The 21107-nt window shown below is 43.3% G+C and overlaps 1 protein-coding gene across 1 annotated transcript; it reads right to left on the reverse strand.

Moving 5' to 3' along the window:
* Positions 1–5520: 5520 nt before the first annotated feature.
* Positions 5521–7391, reverse strand: LOC109162323 (high affinity nitrate transporter 2.5). Its single transcript, XM_019311047.1, has 2 exons — positions 6168–7391; positions 5521–6081 (listed from the first exon to the last, which is right to left on the reverse strand). The coding sequence occupies exons 1-2, from the start codon at positions 7295–7297 to the stop codon at positions 5703–5705; spliced, it is 1509 nt and encodes a 502-aa protein (XP_019166592.1). The 5' UTR covers positions 7298–7391; the 3' UTR covers positions 5521–5702.
* Positions 7392–21107: the final 13716 nt, after the last annotated feature.

The raw sequence follows: 21107 nt of genomic DNA on the forward strand, positions 1-21107 counted from the left end.
GGAGGGACGGCCAATAGTACCCGATCAACATGATACGACGGGCCAGGGATCGACCTCCCTGATGTGAGGAGCAAATTCCCGAGTGAAGCTCCTTCATGACTAACTCGGCCTCGAACGCGGTCAAGCAACGCATAAGAGGGCCTCCATACGATCGCCGATAAAGACGACCATGCAAGACTTGGAACCTCGGGGCTCTCAGCTTGGCTTTTCGAGCACGCTGTGGGTCGTCTGGGAGTCGACCGTGCTCGAGGTATTCCTTCAGATCGGTGATCCAGCTGTCCTCCACCAGTTGGATTGGATTGACCGGCAGGCGATGGATACTGTGTTTGGGGATCACCAAGATCCGAGCTATCTTCGACATGTGTTCCGGGGCGTCTTGGGCCAGTTTGGATAAGATATCCGCATCGGCGTTATCCAACCGGGGTATGTGTCGGACGGTATACCCCCGGAACTGAGCGAGCTTTTCCATGGCAAGGTCTCGGTACAACTGCAAACGCTCACCATTGACTTCATAGTCCCCGAGAACTTGCCCGACCACGAGCGCAGAATCTGTTTGGGCTCGGATGTATTCAGCCCCCAAGTCCCGAGCGCATTGCAAGCCATTTACAAATGCTTCATACTCGGCTTCGTTGTTGGTCGGGTGGAACTGATACATGAGAGCAAAATAGACTTTGAATCCTTCTGGGCTCGTGACTACTACTCCTCCCCCTGCTCCTTTTTTGCTACTTGACCCGTCAGTAGCCAACGACCACCACTCAGCCTCGGGATCCGCAACCTCAGGAGGCCGGGTATCCCGGGCGGTGCACTCAACCAAGAAGTCCGCAAGAGCTTGACCTTTAATAGCCGGTCTTGGTCGGTATTCGATCGCGTACTGGGTCAACATTAACGCCCATTTGACTAGGCGACCTGATGATGAAGCAGTTCGGAGGACTGGACCGATCGGCTGATCGGTCAACACGCGAATTGCTCGACCCTGGAAGTAGGGAGCCAACTTCTTCGCGGCAATGTACAAGGCGTAGACGACCTTCTCTAGCCGGGAGTACCGGAGCTCGGGACCATGTAGCGCGTGGCTTACATAATACACCGGTCGCTGGACCCCTTCCGGATCGGTTCGGCACAACACTACGCTTACTGCGCGATCGGACACGGCGAGGTACACGTCTAGCTCTTCTCCGAGCTCGGGCTTTGAGAGCACGATTGGTGACATGAGATATTCCTTCAGCTCGTGAAAAGCCACTCGGCATTCTTCGTCCCAGATGAATCCGTTAACCTTCCGCAATACCTTAAAGAAAGGTAAAGCGCGCTCGGCTAGCTTGGAGAGGAACCGGCTGAGGGCTGCCAACCGGCCAGTCAATTGCTGGACTTCCCGAACGGTGGAAGGCGGCTGCATGTCCAGAATCGCTTTTACTTTGGCCGGGTTAGGCTCGATTCCTCTCTTGGTCATCATATAGCCGAGGAATTTGCCGGTCTGAACCGCGAATGTACACTTGGTCGGGTTCAGCCGCAACTGGTACTTCCTCATGATCTGGAAGCACTCCCGAAGGTCCCGAGTGTGGTCGGATCGGTCTCGACTCTTGACCAACATATCGTCGATGTAAGCTTCCATCGTTCAGCCCAGTAGATCAGCAAAGAGCATGTTGACCATCCTCTGGTAGGTGGCTCCTGCGTTCCGCAGACCGAACGGCATCACTCGGTAACAATACAGCCCATCCGGGGTCACGAAGGCTGTCTTGCTCTCGTCTTCATGGTGCATCATGATCTGATGGTACCCCTTGAAGGCATCCATGAAGCTCATTAACTCGGCCCCGGCCGTCTCGTCGACCATCTGGTGAATGCTCGGTAGAGGATACGGGTCGAGCGGACAGGCTTTGTTGAGGTCCGTGAAGTCGATGCACATCCTCCATGCTGGGGGCTTAGGAACAAGAACAATATTCGCCACCCACTCAGGATAGACCACCGGACGGATGTGCTCGATCGCCGCCATCTTCTTGACTTCTTCTCTTACAAACTCGCGGCGATCGGAGGAGAGGTGTCGTGTCTTCTGCACGACCGGCTTAGCTGCGGGATCGACGGCCAATTTGTGACAAATGACCGACCGATCGATCCCGGGCATATCTTCAGGCCCCCATGCAAAGATATCAACATACTCCCGGAGCACGGTCAGCACTTCCGCTCGGATCTCGGGGGTGAGGGCTCGGCCAATCTTGATCTTCCTATCCGGGCGATCCTCGGATAGGGGAACTTCTTCTATTTCTTCGGAAGGCTCAGGCTGCTCCTTCTGTTCCTTAGCCTCCTCTTTGGCTATGGTGTTCACCCGGGAAGATGGACCGGAGTCACGTCTATTGACCGCTCGAGTGTAACACTTCCGGGCGGATTGGACATCGCCACGGACCACGCCGACCCCGTTAGGGGTGGGGAATTTCATGCACAGGCGGGGCATAGAAATTATCCCACCGATCTTCATAATGGCGGGTCGGCCCAAGATAATGTTGTGGACGCAATGGAGGTTGACCACAACAAATTCTAGCTCCGTTTGGATCGACTTTGGAGGCGTGCCGATCTCGACCGGGAGCGTTATTTTTCCCTCGGGGTAGATAAGAGCCCCGGTAAATCCTGACAGTGGTACACCGACCGGAGTCAGCTCCTTCCTGTCGAGGCCAAGCTTCTCAAACACGTCCAAGTATAGGACGTTCACACTGCTGCCCGTGTCAACCATAACCCTTTGGACGTCCGTCCCCTTAACGTCGATCGTGACCACGAGCGCCTCCATGCCGTGGTCGCTGCTGCTAGGTTGGTCCTCAAGGGTGAAGGTTATGGGTTCCATCCTCTGCCTCTTCCCAGTTTCCCGAGAATCTACAATCGCGACTGGACAATTCGTCCTCGATCGAGATGCATCTTCCAGCCCGCCGAATATGACATGGATGGTGGGCTTGCCGGATGGGCGGGTACCGGATGGAGGGTCTAGGTCCCGTCGGTCATCGTGACGATCGTCCCGTCGATCGTTTCTTCGGTCCTGACCCGACCGATCAGAGTGGTGATGAGATCGCCTGTGATCCCTCCGATCGGTATTTCTCTTGCTGTCTTCTCTCTTTCCCACACACTTGTCTAATTTTCCCAAATTGAGCAAATCTTCCAATAATTGGCGCAAGTGGGTACACTCCTCGGTGTCATGCCCGGCGCATCGATGGTAAGCACAATGCTTACTCTTGTCAGGGCCGTCTCGATCGGGATGGCGGAGCTTGATGAGATTGCAGGACTGGGCGTATTGCATGGCCTCCGCCGCAGATCGGTTCAAGGCCGTAAACTCGCCAGGCCTGGTGCGGGATCGGGGATGGTCATCTCCCGACCGATGTTCCGCCCGGCCGGCCGGTTTACGGGACGAAGAGCCGACCTCCTGCAAGCGCTTGACGGCGTTCGCCTCGCCGGCGTTGGCATAGTCTGTGACCCTCCGAAGGGCCTCCTCGTAAGTGGTCGGGGGGTGCAGGATGAAGTCCTGATACAAATGTCCCGCCCGGAGAGATATGTGAAGCATATGGGTGGCGGTCGCATCGTCCATAGGCTCGACCTCCCCGACCGCCGCTTTCCACTTGATGAGGAAATCGGTCAAGCTTTCCCCTTCTAATTGCTTGGCCTTCTCGAGATACATGTAGGACTTCCTCACCACTTTGGAAGTGATGAACTTCCTCACGAATTTGATCGCCAGGGTCTCAAATTTATCGATCGACCCCGGTGGCAGGGTACGGAACCACTCTGCTGCCCGGCCGGTGAGGGTCGAGTAAAAGGCTCTGCACATCACAGCGTCCGAAACGCCCTTCAGCATCATGTTGCTGAAAAAATCATTCACGTGGGCCTCAGGATCTGCCCGTCCGTCATAACTCTTCTCCCCAGAGACCTTTAAGTCGAGCGGGTAAGGCTGGGCCATTACCGCTGCTGTGAAAGGCGTCTGGTGCAGGGTCGATCGGTCGGCCGGGGGTGCTGTAGGATACGCACTCCTGAGCTGCGCAACTTCAGCCTGGAGGTTGTAGAGCAATCCTCGGGTTTCGTTGAGCTCGGCGGCTTGAGCAGCTTGGGCTGTATCCCGAGCGCGTCGCCGTCGGTGAGATCTCGACCCGCTATACCCGGATGAAGCCTCGTGGCTAGCTTCCTGCATTCGTACTTCTTCGTGCCCGCGGTCCGGGTCTTGGGGTCCCAAACGTTGGCGCATCTCCGGTCGAAGACGATCAAAAGCTACCGCTCGGGCAACTTCTTCAGGGTCCTCCGCTTGAACGGCCTGAGCTGGTGCCTCCATCGCATCAACACCCCCCGACCCCAACCGCGAATGAGCCGAGCGTCGAGCCCGGGACATGGACTGACGCTGCGGCTCTACTTGGGCGGCCGGTTGTACTGGAGGGGCGGCGGCTGGAGCTGCATAAGCTGGCGTATACGGTGGATAACCAACCGGGGAAGTGTAGCACATTGGTTGGCCTGGCCAGTACCCATACGGTGGAGGTGGGACCGGGTACGGATATTGGGCGGGATACATCATCGGCTGCTGCTGGTATGGCAGACCGGGTGTTGGGTATCCCGGTTGTATGTAATTCACCGGCTGCTGGGCGGCCGGGTATGTATTTGATGGATGCGGTGGCGAGAGGTTGAGGTTGAGGTCCATCGTCTGACCCTGCTGTTGGGTAGCATAGTGGTCGGAGGAGCTCGCCGCATCCGCCTGGTCGTCAGCAAAGTTGTTGTGTGCCCACGGATACATGTTGATATGGTGATCGGGTGCTCGTCAAGACGTTGGTTTCTTGCACGGATCCCCACGGACGGCGCCAAAATGATACTGCTAATTCTACGCAAGCAATATATAACAACACGAGACCAATTAAAGCAAGTAAATATCTTTATTGATCACGGTGAAGGCCCTAAGTACAATCTACTTGGTTGCTCTGAGTACCGACTGACTGCGGTCGGGATTCTCTAACAACAACCTGTCGATCGTCCAAAAGTCCTCTACACTGTAGCTACTGTGGGCATTTATAGCCGCTGTGCCGGGGACAAGATTCCGGCTGCTCGGCATGTCTTCCACGTAGCCACCACGTGTCATCCCCCCGGGTGCCCTGTCTGTCGCCATGAAGAGCCGCCACGCGTCCTTTCGCGTCCTTGTGCCAGCTCTTTCGTCGAAGGGCTACCGCTCGGTGGTCGACACCAGCGTTCGGGCAACTTCCGGCCGTTCCCGACCGGGATCTCTATGAAAAAAGCCCGACCTGCTACCTGCAAGGATCAAAAGAGAAAGACAAAGGCAAGTCGGTCGTGGCGGAGCTTATGTCGGTCGGGATACTCCCTACCAATGAGAAAGCACCATCAACGTATTTACTGATATTTTGACCATGGAGAAAGGGAACCAGTTGGGTTTTTCAAAACCGATAATTTGAGGAAGTAAGTTTGAGGGAAATAAAGTGATGGATTGTCAGTATTTATGAGGGTTGAGGTTGGATTGGCAGCCTTGGATCGTTTTGGTCTACTGATACTAGATGAGAACAATAATTTGTACATAGAGCTTTTATTATTAATCAATTTTGTTTACAGAGTACAAAAAGGAACGTATTTATAGGAATACAAGAGATAGTCATAGCTAAGCAAGATTGATAAAAGTAGATTTTACAATAACAATATATAAAGATGGAGTAGGAATCCTAAAGCTGAGTGATAATAAAACAAAGCTAAGCTCACACATAGACTACATCAGATGGAGGAGTTCCATGTACGGGTGTGGGAGCAGATGCCACTCTTCTTCCTCTTTCACTTATGCTATTATTAGCAAATTTGATGCTTGGGTGGTGAAACCCTTTCTCCTTCTCCGCCTCACTCCACTCCGCCCCGTAATAGTCTTCCTCCGTCGTGCCTTTGGAGGGACCATAAAACATCCCTCCCCACTGAGGAAAGTAGATGAACAAAATTGGGAGCGTGCAACAGATGATCATGATTCCCATTAACATTATCCCTGTCTCGGTCTTGTATCTTGATCCTCTGAAGAAAATCACTTGTGTTATGACTGCTCCAACATTTCCTCCCCCTCCTGCCATCCCAGATATTATCCCCAATGACCTGAAAAATAAACCGATTTAATTTGGTCCGAGGATTCCAATTTAATAATTACGACATATATAATCGATGGACATCAATCAATTTACCTTCTTGAAACAAATGGGACAACTCCAAAGGTGAGGCCACAGGCAGCTTGAACGAACACAGAGAAAACAACCATGACAGCAACAGAAGCACTCAAGGATCCAACTCTTCCTAGTAAAACACAAAGAAGCCCTCCTATGGTCTGCACAATCCATAATGCCCACAGCCTTCCCCTCATTCCGTACCTCTTCGCCACAATATCCGATAACATGCCTCCTCCTGGCCGCGAAAACAGATTTGCCAATCCAAAACTAGCAGCAATGATCCCGGCCGTGTGGAGATTCACGTTAAACCTGTCGTAAAAATACTGCGCGATTATGTTGTCTACAGTGAGTTCAACGCCGAAACAGTACCCGTAGGTTAATGCCAGAATCCAGCCCCTGTAATTCGTGGTCGCGTTATAGAAAACATCTGTGAATTTGTCTTTGTGCTTGTCGCCGGATTTGTGGAGCTCTGCGTAGTTCCCGTCAGGCATGTCTTGGCCAAAGAAGAAGATTGCGTAGGCCGATATGGTCTGAAAAAGGGCAGGGATGAAAAATGCGATTCTCCAAGCTGTGAATTTCGTGGCGCCGATGTTTTTGATTAAGTCAAATACCAGAGGCATTATCAGTTGTGTGGCGCCGCCGCCGAGATTTCCCCACCCGCCGGCGACTCCGTTGGCGGTGCCCACCACTTTGGCGGAGAACATGGAGCTCATCCAGAACTGGGTCGAGACGAAAGTGGCCAAAGAGAAGCCGGTGAAGAAGCGGACGAGGAGGAACGAGACGGGGGAGTTTGCGACGGCGAAGCAGTAAACGGCCGGCGCCGTGAGGAGGGTGAGGGCGGCGGAGGCGAGGCGCGGGCCGAAGAGATCACACGCGGTTCCCATGGTGATCCGGGCGAAGACGGCGCCGGAAACCGACGCGATTCCGGCGTTGCCGATGTCGGTCGCCGTGAGATCGAGGTTGTCGCGGATGATGGGGAGCAGTGGAGGGGCGGCGAAGGTGGAAACGAAACAGGCGAAGAAGGAGATCCATGAGAGGTGAAATGCTCGCATGTGCGGCGCCGCTACAGAGTACACTCGGAATTCGGTGGCCTTGTGCTCGGAGTCCACCGGAAGTGCAAATTTCCGGTCACCGGAATCCATTTCCATGCTTCTTTCTATTCTCACAAATAGACGAATACTCTGCTTAGCATCTCTCGAATTTATATTATATGAGTTTGCGCAAGTTTTTGGCGAACGTTATCTGACGTTATTCCATTACACTTTACATAAGATTCAAGATGTTGAAAATTTGCATTTTTTAATACATCAATTATTACTTTGTTATAAATTTAGTCCCCCCTTTTTAACTTTTAGAAATTTAGTTCTTTAAATTCAGTCCCTAGTCTATTTGAGACATTAAACTTTGTTTATATCTAAAAGTTTTGATGTGAAAATAAAGAAACAATTGAACCAAGGACTGGGTCCACCTCGTGACTCTCATTGATGGAAGGTCACAAGATCAAACTTGTGTGGTGCAATAGTGACTTTTTGACTGCAATAGTTAGAGAAAGTATAGAACAAATATTACCTTGTAATAGAGTCAATAGTATTCCAAAAAAAAAAAAAAAAAAGGACCGAGTCCACCTTGCAAGGTGGATCCGAATCCAAAATACACAATTTGCATACTTAATGTTCGCAATTTACATACTAAGGATCCGTTTGGAAAGCAGGAAAATGACTTCTGGAAAATGATTTCTGGAAAATGAGTCATTTTCCGGAAAACATTTTCCTTTTCCAGTGTTTGGTTGCATTTGGAAAACTGTTTTTGTGTGTTTAGTTCATTTTCTGGAAAATGAGAGTAGAATGGTATAATTAAATATTCTAAATTAAAAATTTATTTTAAATCTTTAAAAAAAAAAAAAAAATTATGGCTTCCGGCGGAACTGGGTTCCGCCAGAAACCATAGATATGGTTTCCGCCGGAACCCAGTTCCGCCGGAACCATGGTTATGGTTTCCGGCGGAACTGGGTTCTGCCGAAAACCATAGAATTTTTTTTTAAAAAAAAATAAATAAATAAATAAAAGAGAAGAGGCGGAAAACGACTTCTGCCCAAATTTGGCGGAAGTCGTTTTCCGCCAAATTGGCCTCATTTTCCCCAGTCAATGGAAAATGGATTCCATTGACTGGATTTTCCAGGTGTAGCCAAACACCAAAAACCCGGAAAATGACTTCCAGAAGTCATTTTTCGGGTTTCCAAACACAGCCTAAATATTCACAATTTACCTTTTACAAAAGTGTGAACATTTAATATGTAAATTGTGAACATTCAGTATGTAAATTGTATATTTTAGACCCGGGTCTATAGAATAATTTGCCACAAGTGTAAGTAAGTTATAGAACTTATCGTTTTTGTGCATTTGGGTCATTGAATTTAAAAAGTCTACAAGCAAAATATGTGCAATTGAGAATATTTTTATGATTTCTTTAATGCAATATAAGTTGAAAACATTTCAATCTTTCATCCCAACTAGTATGGTAGAGGAAATTCAATTCGTAACACATACCATGTAAGTTATATGATTGGATTCTACCGAAAAATTTGAAAAAATGTCTCAATTGCACATATTTTACTTGTTTATTGGTTTAATTGCACACCTTTTAAGTTCAATGACCTAATTGCACAAAAATAATACGTTTAGTGGCTTATTTGATATTTTTCTGAAAATAAATAATATATTAAAAATAACAAATATTGCCTTATAAAACCCTGGCATTTCAATTTGTGGTGAAAGTCGTTGTAAAGATTTTATTTATAATACATTTTTTGGTAGATATGGTGATACTTTCCAAAGTATAACGTGCGGCATGATTTGAACCATCGACATTGGAACTTTGCAAGAGTATGGCACATAGTTTGGTCCACTCCCATATAATATATCTACGGCTGAGAATTACATAGGGTGGTAAATGTTTATGTTGTGTGATTAATATGAATTGTTTACTACATAGTGCAGAAATTATGTTCCATGATATTGCAAACGTTAGTATATGATTGGCAATTCACCTTGATGAATGGTACTCTATGTCCAGCCTCCAATTTTGATCGAATGAATGGAATTTATCCCACCCAACATTTTCTATTGAAATATGGATGTCTCTGTGAGAGTGCTACATAGATTATTTTTCGTGTGACGAGTCAAATTTATATAAAATGCAATACTTATAATGAAAAATATAATATTAATCAAAGATAAATTGTGTGATTGCTAGGGAAATTATTGGGACCTCTGTTCGAGTTTCTTTTGCCTATGTTCAACCAAAATAGTTAGCCAAGGATATGTTTTGGAGTGATTGTAAAAATTAAGCGAACTTGTTTGATGAACCAGGATCACCCATGGTGATTTCAATAACATCGCTACAGATGACGAACAATGGGGGAGTGAGAAGGTAAATCCCTCGGCAATAAATAAATTTATCTATGCTTTTAATATATCTGGGTTGTTTAATCTTGGTGCAGGTGGTCCCAATTTCTCTTGAGTTCGTTAGGGAGGTGGGCTCACCGTGACAACCCAAAATTTATTTTCCTAAATTCTATTTTATAAAATCTCAAAATAATTATTTTCAATCTTTCAAAATTTCTTCTAAAGTATGTGTATGAATTAAATATTTTAAATCGTGATTTTATTAATTCAACACCAAATAATAGCCTATTTTGAAAATCCCAAGTATTGGGTATATTTATGTATCAAGTTTTGACCCAAAAAGTCAATCTGAGTGAAACCTGAGAGGAACTTGTGAAATCTGAACCAAATGTTTTTATTTAGAAACATCATTATAGGAAATCTATTTTTAACCCCAAAGATGTATAAACTTATTTTTTATACCCTAAGCTTAAGTTAAAATGAAGAGCCTGATGTTTTATGAAGCAAAAGTACCAAAATACCCTTCTCAGCCAATACATTCACCTAGGGTTTTGAACCATATAAATAGAATCCTATTCACCTGATTATCTTTAATCCCTCCATTGCCTCCTTCACTCTAAGCCAAGAAGTCCGAGAAAGAAGAAGAGAAATCAGTCTGACAGAGTAATGCGTCAAGCACCCGACCTGGGTTATCAACAAGCACCTGACCCGACACCACGTGGAAATCCAACGGACAAAACTCCAACGGTGATTTACTACCCCGGCCCGCTCATTCAAGACAAGGAAATAATGGCTCAGCTCCTCATTATGATATAGTTGTTACGTACCGTTAGTATACATGTATAAGTACATGATTCTTGGATGAGATGGGACACACGCTGAATATTCTGGACTGGAACACTGAAGCAATACTATCTGTTATTCTTATATTATATTATCTGGTAACATACTTATCCTGAGATCAATTCTCAAGCAGGCAAATACATACATATTTCTCTTTCAACAACAAGCTTGAAGGAATGGCACGCTCAGGATCCGGCAGCTCCCATGGTTCCCGCAACTTGAACAGCGGCAATGCCCCAGGTGATCGTCAAGACCAACTCACTAACAATCGTGGAGGGGACCTCCGAGAACAACTCAATAGCGGGAGGGCTGAGGACCTCCGAGAACAACTCAATAATGGAGGAACAAACCAAATCATGAACCTCCAAGCGACCGCCGAAGCCATCCAGCAGGCGGTGACCCCACTAACTCAGGTAGTGGCGTGATTGCAAGGCCAAGTGCCCCCACCGCGGCCCCAAGAAGTAGAGATGGAATCCCCACGAAGGATAGAAACCCAACAACAACAGGACAAAACCCACGCGGCGAGGGACGCAGGACGTCACACCAGGATAAGGGGTCCAGAGGAGGGCGCCAAAAGAAGTGGATCGGCCAGACGGCGACCAGGCCCTTCCCAATCTGCCTTGGAACGGTTGGGACAGAGGGCTCCCGCGTATTAAAGGATGGGATCGCGGGCCGAGGGTTCGTCCACAAGAGGCCCTAGCCGACACGAAAGTAGAGTAGCACAGAAATCACTCATAGAGAAAATGGACGAATAGAATGAGCTGGTCGCGCGCCGGCACTTTGATGAGCCGGCCGCACGCCGTCACTTTGATGAGCAAGCCTCGCGCCAGCACTTGGATGAGCCGGTCACGCGCTGCACTTTGATGAGCCGGCCGCGCACCGACGCTTTGATGAGCCGGCCGCGTTCCGGCACTTGGATGAGCCGGCCGCGCGCCTGCACTTTGATGAGCCGGTCGCGCGCCGGCACTTTGATGAGCTGGCCCCGCGCTGTCACTTGGATGAGCCGGCCGCGCGCCGGCACTTGGATGAGCCGGCCACGCGCAGGTACTTTGATCAGCCAGCCCTAAGCCGGCCCCTAATGAGTCGGCCCTAGTCGAAAGAATGCAAAGAAAAATAGAGAAAAAATTATTAATTACCGCACTCTACTCCCTAAGGGCAGGCACTGGATTCGGTCTAGCTAGTTACCCGACGAAAGGGCGTTTCTTGGTCAAACTCAAAGTTTGGTTACGAAAACGCTACCCCCTAAGGAATAGTACTAGGTCTAACCTCGCTTACTACTCTACGGAAGAGCCGACCTTTGACCGAGCCTACAGCCGGTCGAAGTAAGCTACAAACACACACACACACACACACACAAAAAAAAAAAAAAAATTTGTCGAGTTTGCCTCGGCCAAAATCGACCGAGGTCCGCCTTGGCCAAAACTGGCCAAGGTCTACCTCGGCCAAACTTGTCGAGTCCGCATCGGCGAAAATCCTCCTCGACCAAAATGGTCGAGTCCGCCTCGGCCAAAACTGGCCGAGGTCCGCTTCGGCAAAAACTGGCCGAATCCCGAGCCGAGATCGCACCTCCTTGGCTTCGGTTAAGAAAAAAAAGCAGGATCTTGATGCAATTTTACTCCCAAGCCAGCTCATGCACATCCGTAGACTCGGGAATAGGGGGGCTGGTGATAGAGTAATGGGTCAAGCACCCGATTCGGGTTGTCAACAAGCACCTGACCCGGCACCACGTGGAAATCCAACGGACAAAACTCCAACCGGCAGCAGTCATTTACTACGGTGATTTACTACCCCGCTCATTCAAGACAGGGAAATAATGGTTCAGCCCCTCATTATGATATAGCTGTTACGTACCGTTAGTAGACATGTATAAGTAGATGATTCTTGGATGAGAGGGGACACACGCTGAATATTCTGGACTGAAACACTGAATCAATATTATATGTTATTCTTATATTATATTATTCGGTAACATATTTACCGTCAATATCATACTGATGCAAGATAAGGTGTATAACATGAACTAGAAACGGGGGAAAAAATGGTCCATGATTATCAAACTAGATCTATATAAATCTTACGATAGCATTAACTAGGGGGTATTGGAGCTAGTCCTCTTCGATTTTAGGTTCCTACGGGTGTTCATTGAGCTCATCATCTTTTCGGTTAGGGAAAATTCGATTTTGATCCTTTTGGAATGGTGGTAAGCTCGAGTTGGAGCCTGCGCTAGGGGGACTCAATTGCTCCCTATCTCTTTATCCTAGCTATGGAAAGGCTAGCTTGGGATATCTAGGAAAAGGTAAACAACAGACAATAGAAGATAGTATCAATTGTCAAACAACAAACAATAGAAGATAATGTCAATTGTCAGATGAGGGATTGTGTTAACTCATATCTTTTTCGTGGATGATCTGATGCTCTTTGGACAAGCCAATGAGAAACAGATAAAAGTCATCATGGGTTGTCTGGATAAGTTCTCAAATAAATCAGGTTTGAAAATCAATCACTCTAAATCCCAGATTTTTTTTTTGTTCTCATAACATTGATAACAAAACCAAGCATAAAATGGGGGAAATTGCGGGTATCCAGTCACAATTCACTTGGGCAGATACTTATGAGTTCCCATCTTGCAAAAACGAGTCTCTGCAAACACGTTCTCATATATTTTGGAAGGCATGTGAAAGAAACTGGCAAGCTAGAAGGCTGATTCGCTGAGTATAGTGGGGTGCAGGACCTTAGTCTAATCGACACTCTATAAAGTGTCGATCCACACGATAAGCATTGACCTTTATTGTGGTTTACAATGACATAGATAAGACTTACAGAGACTTCTTATAGGGCGATAAGGAGGATTAGAAGATAATGCACCTGGTCAAATGGGGGGAAGTGCAACACCCCTAATTTTTAAAACATTTAAGACTTACGAAATAAAGGCGAATCTAACATTAATTCCCAAACAGAGCATAAACTAGGCATAAGAGTCGGGGTGCTATGCCACATCTAAGCTAGAGAACTTAGATGCACAGGCTAAACTAACTGAACAAAGCATAAATCCATAATTCCATAGTCGAGTACAACTCAATGCACGCAGGCCAACCAACAAATACTAAACTAACTAAGCTAGGTCCTCGTATCCATCTAGCGCACTCTGAAGCTACTGATCTGCACCTGAAAAACATGCGGTGTAACAACCGTCAGCGAATAATGCTGGTAACCCACTCCCACGCGTTAAGTACAACATAGGTAGATATAAGCAAACCATTTTGAGACTGGAATACATATATAATCCTAAACAAACTCTAGCTTTAAAACCGAGATCAAGACTCCAGACACAACAACATGTTTAGCATTACGAATCATCATAAAGATACTAGCATGTGTGCTAACTCGCAAGATAAGATAACCACCAAACTCAACAATAACAAACAATAACAACAACAAGGCACAACGACAGCAAAGGCTACAACAACATTAGTATCACAATCCAGCCTTATACCAAGTTCCAACATTTACTCATCTCCATCCTTATATCAGTTCCAACATGTACCTCCAGGCCACCATTATAACGCCACCCCCTTATCCCTCCGGAGCACTTCATGTCTCCCCTCCAACATATCTCCAACATACCACCGATCTTATCGCTCCGCGGTACCATTCACATGGTCCGTGCCTCTAGCACCACTACATGAGGTCAGTGCATATAGCTCTGACATGACACCACAGCACTTATAACTTGACCCATGCCTTTAGCAACCAAGTCAAGGTGGTCCGTGCCTTCAGCACGATAACCGAATGGTTTGTGCCTTCAGCACAATAACCGGGCACTCGTTGTGCCAAACTCCAACAATCTTTTTCCACCCATCACATCTCTTTCTCATCATGTACAATCAATCAATCAACATACGCAACAACAACAGTGGCCACCGCTCAATAACAAAAACAATCAATACACATCAACACATAGTAAGGGGCAATCAAAGGGAAGGCACAACAATCACATCAACAAGTGACATCAACATAAACACGCAACCCACAAGATACAACCTAAACTCTACATCCCAAGATAACGAGACAACCACAAGACACACACGGGATTATACAAATCTCATCCTAGGTAAATCGGGATACTAACTTAACCCACATGCAATAATCACGACTCATAACTCTTAAACCGGCCCCCGAAATATCAAACGAGACTCATTAACATTAAACGGGGCACAACGGGGCACAGGGAAACAACGAACGGGGCAAAACGTCGCAACATGCTGCCCCGTTCCAGCGGGTGTACGGCTACGTCCAACGGGTGCACGGCGGGTGGTTGACCACCCGCCGGCCACCCGCTGGTACGGTGGTCTTGTACTGGCGGGTGGTTTGGTGTGGGTTCGTCCCCCCACCGACCCCCCTACTGGTACGATGGTAATCAGGCATTTTTCCCCTTCGGGAATTCATCCGTTAAACCCAAAACCAAGTCCGAATACATCCCAATACACAACAACAACGATATGGACTCGAACCACAAGAATTAAGCCAAGGAACCAACACAATTAAATCCCAAATACAAGCACCAATCATGCTACGAACCAAGAATAAATGCACAATAATTCAAGATCATCAAGAACCTCAAGAACTCAATCATACCAAGCTTCAATGACAAAACCTAAACCTAGAATAACACCCGAGCATGCATAAACCCACCCAAGAATGCCAAGAACATTATCAATAACAAGGTTCACCGTACAAATCCTAAAGACAAGCTCTAAGCACAATTAAATACAAGAACATACCAAGACCACACAGGGCCACCAAGAATATCAGGAATAACAAGAATCCATACCACAATTTCCTAACGACAAGCTCTAACAAGACACAATCACAAGAACATACATACGATTATCAAAGGAGCCAATAAATAAGATATAGCAAGAAAAATAAGTTTTGTAAGACATGGGTTACCAATTAGCCTTAATTAATCCTCCCTTGGCTATTAAGGTTCTTTTCTAAGACTTCTCCCTAATTGGTGGTGGGGAATCTCTTGGCCCGGTCCCTTGGGAATAATTTCGTGTAATATAACTATGGGTGGTAAGGGTTCTAATTGCTTTCTAATCCCCTATTTATAGAGTTAGGGATTCTAATTAGAATCTGAATTGTAATGGTCTACTTTCTTTATTCCTAACAGATATATAGGTCTAGGATTCCCAATTAGAATCTGAATAGTAAAAGGTCTACTTTTTTTTTTTTTATTATTCCTAACAGGTTTAAGGTCTTTAATATAGACAAGGGTCCACAGTCCTCCGTGGGCCATATTAATTAATTAAGAGATCCTGACCGGATTAAATCCTTTTAAACTATTCTTTAACGGGATTAATTACATAATTAATCCAGGTTTGAAGATCGTAACACGGGGTGTTACACCCTCCCCCTTACAAGAAGCTTCGTCTCCGAAGCTTAAAAATTATTTTGGGGATAACGAGTCAAAATTAGTATGGTAGCACATAGGGGAAATATTATATATATATATATATATATATATATATATATATATATATATATATATATATATATATATATATATATATATATATATATATATATATATATATATATATATATATATATATATATATATATATATATAAACTGGGTTGTGGGAAAACTTGGTTCAATAAGGGAGAAGGGGATGGGAGTTTTAGGTTTCAAACTTGAGGACAATGTTAAATAGGAATAGGGTCAACGGAATTAAAGTTTGCAGCTTAGGGAATAAGGTTGCCACTTGGTACGAGTCAATTGAAAGAAGGTGTCAAGAACGAAGTTTGAAGTGGTAGAAGAAATTTCTCAACGAGACGGTATTCCGTTTGACAAAGGAAGAAAGGGATTCGGCTCGTCGTACGTCCAAGCTTTAAAATTCTTACACCCAAACGACACATTTAACTTTGCCCCTATATCTATAACCTTTGTACTAACGAAACATACCAAATAAGGAGGCTACGAGCATGCAATTCTCATGAGTATAAACACATCATAGAAGTCTTACTTACGGCATTTAAATAATTTCCAACGATTTAAACATGTAGGATCATAAGATGCACCGAACATGCAATTAGATATGTTTACTTACGTGCCTAGATAAGGGACTAATACCACACGTGTGCCAATTTGAATAGCCATACCATATGCACATATATCAACACAGGCGAACCATGAATGGATATAAACATTTAACGTACAATTTAGCATGTCATAAGCCAAATACCACATGTACGGGATTTATTCCTAATTCGTTGTACTAAGACATAATGCACCAAATATTAATAACAGGCATATTATATGCGATAATCTTTCATGATTAACTGTTATGTTATATGCAAAACCTACAAATTGGCACACCTATGTATGCAACCGCAATTATGCTAAATATACAACTTCCTAAGTCTATAGGCATAGAGCATGAAGGCATGTGAACATGTTTTGAGTCCTATACAATAACTAGTCGTATGTGATCACATAACACATATGCGTACTATTCAACATGTTAAACTAGTGCATTTTCAACAAATAGGTTCAGGTACTAAATATTGTGGCATAACCAAATAATTGTCATATATACTCTGGAAGGTCATAAGTCATATAATAGTCACTTAAAATAACAAGAATCGATTTTTGGGGAAAAGACTTTCACGTAAGCGATTAGGAAAAAGGGTTTTGTTTCCTTAGGGGGTAAATAAATTTTGGGAAGACAATTGAATCAAAATCTTCATATCGCACACCACAGATTTTACGATAACGAATAATCACATAACAAGTAGTTACATAAATATGAAATACCAAAGTTTAGCACATACGAAATATTTCACCAAAATTCATAAACGAACATTTCAGGTCTAATTCTTATGTCATAAATACACGAGGTGTTATACGGGTTTGTTCATAGCCTACTAAGTATACAAGTATTGGCACATGCCTACAGATTGCTTGCAATTAATAACATTGTGTATATGCATAGTGGGATGCCTTATAACATGAAGTTTTGTCTAACATGCTTTATATATATGAAAGGATGTGGATATGCATTTCAACACAAACATGTGAATTATCCGATTTGACACACAATACATAAAATATAAATCTCCACCTACAATTCGAACATGCAACTCACATAAGAATGTTCTTTAATAATTACGAGTAAAATAACCTATGTTCATAAATACTAAAAGATTTATCTTTGAGAAATCTTGCCAGAATTTGAGCACACAAGCACTTAGGAAAAATCGGTTTTACTTTGGGGTAAATTAATTTTAGGTGGACATAAATCTTGCCTCTAAGCTAGAAGCTCAGAAATCTATTATACCAAACAACTTAGAATTGAAGATCCTTGATTGCTAGTTCTTGAATCAATTGATGACCCGATGATGAAGCTAAAGTTTTTAATTATTTAGGGGAGATAGGAGTGACAACAGAGAGATTATGCGAGGAGGAAATATATAGAATTAGGGTTATCTCAAGAGATATATATTTAAGAGTAATGTAATTTGTACGGAATAATATTTCAGGGTTAGGATACGCTAAGTGTAAACATATAGGATTAACATAGTTAGGGTACATATGTATTATTTAGGATTAGGCAAGGTGATTAGGATATGATATAATAATAATAATAATAATAATAATAATAATAATAATAATAATAATAATAATAATAGTGATGTGCGTGTAAGTGTAGCATACAAATATAATTGGGATTACTACATACTTTAGAAATGCATATATATATATATATATATATATATATATATATATATATATATATATATATATATATATATATATATATATATATATATATATATATATATATATATATATATATATATATATATATATATAGAGAGAGAGAGAGAGAGAGAGAGGAAGGTTCAAGTGCGGCTGTGCACTTAGGTGCGGCGATGCGGTTAATTGTAGGCCATTAGATTAGATAAATCCAACGAATCACATTCATCAAGGCTTTTCCGATATTTTCGCGCGCGTTCTCACAGTACGCGAACTGCAAGGTTAAAATCGTCATTGGGCACCAGAATATATCAAATCATAGTGTTGTGTGTTTTATGTTCATTATTGGTGCATTATTAACCTTACTGTGGTGTACTTGAGAATTCGTGTTGGTGCCTTCTCGAGCGGTCAGTGCGACCGCACTAATAGTTATACAAATATACACCATCCATGTTAGAAAATGCATACCAAAAAAACATGCACAAATTAGATACGCATCACCAGAACGCACCACTAGGTATGACTAAAAGCATCACACAGTGTTCAGAATACACCATTGGGGTGGTGAGTTATATGGTGTATTTTTTGGGTGTGTTGTGTGTTTTTTGGTGTATTTGTGCATTTCATTGTTGTGCTTTTTCCTAACACTATTGTCTTTTGTTAACATTGTTGGTGTATACTGACAAGCGACTGATATAAATAACCACTACAATTACCATAACACCCCCCACTTACCAGAACGCGCTTAAATCTTTAAATCTTCAGAAATTAGCCGCTGCCGTTAGATTAAGCAGAATGGACGACGCTGATATGACCGCACCGCCGCACCTAAAGCCACTGCCGCATATGAGCCTTATTCTATATATATATATATATATATATATATATATATATATATATAAGTTTAGGAGAATATGTTTTGAATAGTAGGGATATACCTATATATGTATAAATGTTTGTTCAATCGGGGGTTTTTATCTTAATGGTCAAAAGCATCAGAGAAGGCGTTGGAAGCTTGTGGTCCACCATGCAACATGGACCAAAGTCTATAAGGATAGTTTTAAATAGTTTTGGGATCAAAATAGATTTTTTCAAAAATAATTTCTAGCTGACCACTTGGTTTAGGTTTCTCCGATTTCTCCCGGTTTTACTCAAATTGACTTTTGGGTCAAAACTTGGTACGTAATGTACCCGAGAATTTAGGATTTTAGAAATGGAATAAGTCCCGGTGTTGAATTTATTTAAAATGTAGCTCAAAATAATTAATATAAACACCGTATATCATAAAAGAGTTATTCAATTCTCACATAATTAAAAGTCCAAAAATAATCTATTAAATCTAGTGGGGGAGGTATAGCTTCAATTCCTCTTGTTTGGTAGCATGTGAATATTCAACGTCAAGAACCTTAACTTTATGGAAGAGATTCTGTGAGATTCGGTGAATAAAAATGTGAGAGAATTAGAAGTGACCTTTTGTAAAGAAGAAAAGATATTGTTTGGGATCAAAAGATCAAAAAACCAAACTTCTTTCGCCGAGTCTCACTGTTATTTTATACTAGCCATGCAATGAAGGAGCTTTGTACCCCTCCTAAGTTTCAAACATGTGAAAACAAGATCAGTTGGCTGGCTGACAATTCCTAATTTGATTTTTAATGCCAATTGGTATGAGAATTCAAAACTTTGTGGGTGAGCAAAGGAAAGAGATATTTTTTTTCTTTTTCCTTTGCTCACCCACAAAGTTTTATCATTATTTGAACGGCAAAAATTTGTGCGTGACCATTTTATGGATCTGTGAAACGGGCCGAGTTGTAAACAATTGAATGTGATGCTCAATGGAGGTGCGTTTTGTAAGTATCAAAATTTCAGTTAGAAGTATTACAATATCTATTATAAGTAACTATTTATTTTTAATTCAAATTAGTATTAAATTTTCTACAATAAATATTATGATTTCGATCCGTCTCACGGATTAAGATCCGTAAGACAGTCTTACGAATCCTTGTCTATTATAACAATCGGATTGTAAACAATTGGAGGTGTAAGTATTACAATTTCATTATAATATTTATTATTAGTAACAATTAATTTTATCATAAATAGTATCACAATTTTATATATAATAAATATTATAATATTTATTATAAATAACAATTTATTTGTTTTAAATTGTTATTAAATTTTCTTGTAATAATTATTATTATTTCTTTTCTGAGTAATAAAATGATTATCCTAGATTCAATCAATCCTTTAAAAAAAAATCAAAATTAAGATACGATGAAATAATCTCACACTCAATATCTAGGCATTTGGTCTACTATAACGGCAGCGATCATTTGCAGCAAGGACAGAGAATTTGACCATAATACAGCTATTAATTAATTGGAAATAATAAATGAATAAAAGAAAAAACATTGACTGGCTTCATCCATTGACTTTGGATGAGAGAGAGAGGAATCCAAGTGAAGTAGCGAAGACTTTGGAATTGACAGATAGAGAGAGAACATACCATGAATCCACGCGAATATGCAATTCTTGACTAGGTTAGATTCCTTTAGAATTCCTAGGATCTCTCTTAAGCAATGAGCGTATATAACAATTCGCGCCAACTAAACTTGATGGTTTTTGGGTTTTCGGGTCCAAAGAAGTCCAACACAACTTTTAGTTGGAGGATACACCTTTCAATAAAATGAGTGTCTCAAAAGAAAGGAAATGCTTGCTTAAAATCTCTTCTATTCCCTCTCCGGGTTCTCTTTTCATGTCCCCCCTCTACAAGAGTGGAGGAGCCTTTATATAGCGGCTCCTTCCCCACTGACTTGAAGGCCTTTAATAGCCGACTTCAAGACTAATTAAGTATCGAGCCGTTGGTCGTCTTTACTGAGTCGGCCAACGGCTCTCTCAAGATCATAATAGCCGGACCAAGTCCAGTCTTTTAATGCTCTAACGGTTCCCT

This window comes from Ipomoea nil, unplaced genomic scaffold (genome assembly GCF_001879475.1).
Source record: "Ipomoea nil cultivar Tokyo-kokei standard unplaced genomic scaffold, Asagao_1.1 scaffold2939, whole genome shotgun sequence".
In the NCBI taxonomy this organism is placed as follows: domain Eukaryota; kingdom Viridiplantae; phylum Streptophyta; class Magnoliopsida; order Solanales; family Convolvulaceae; genus Ipomoea; species Ipomoea nil.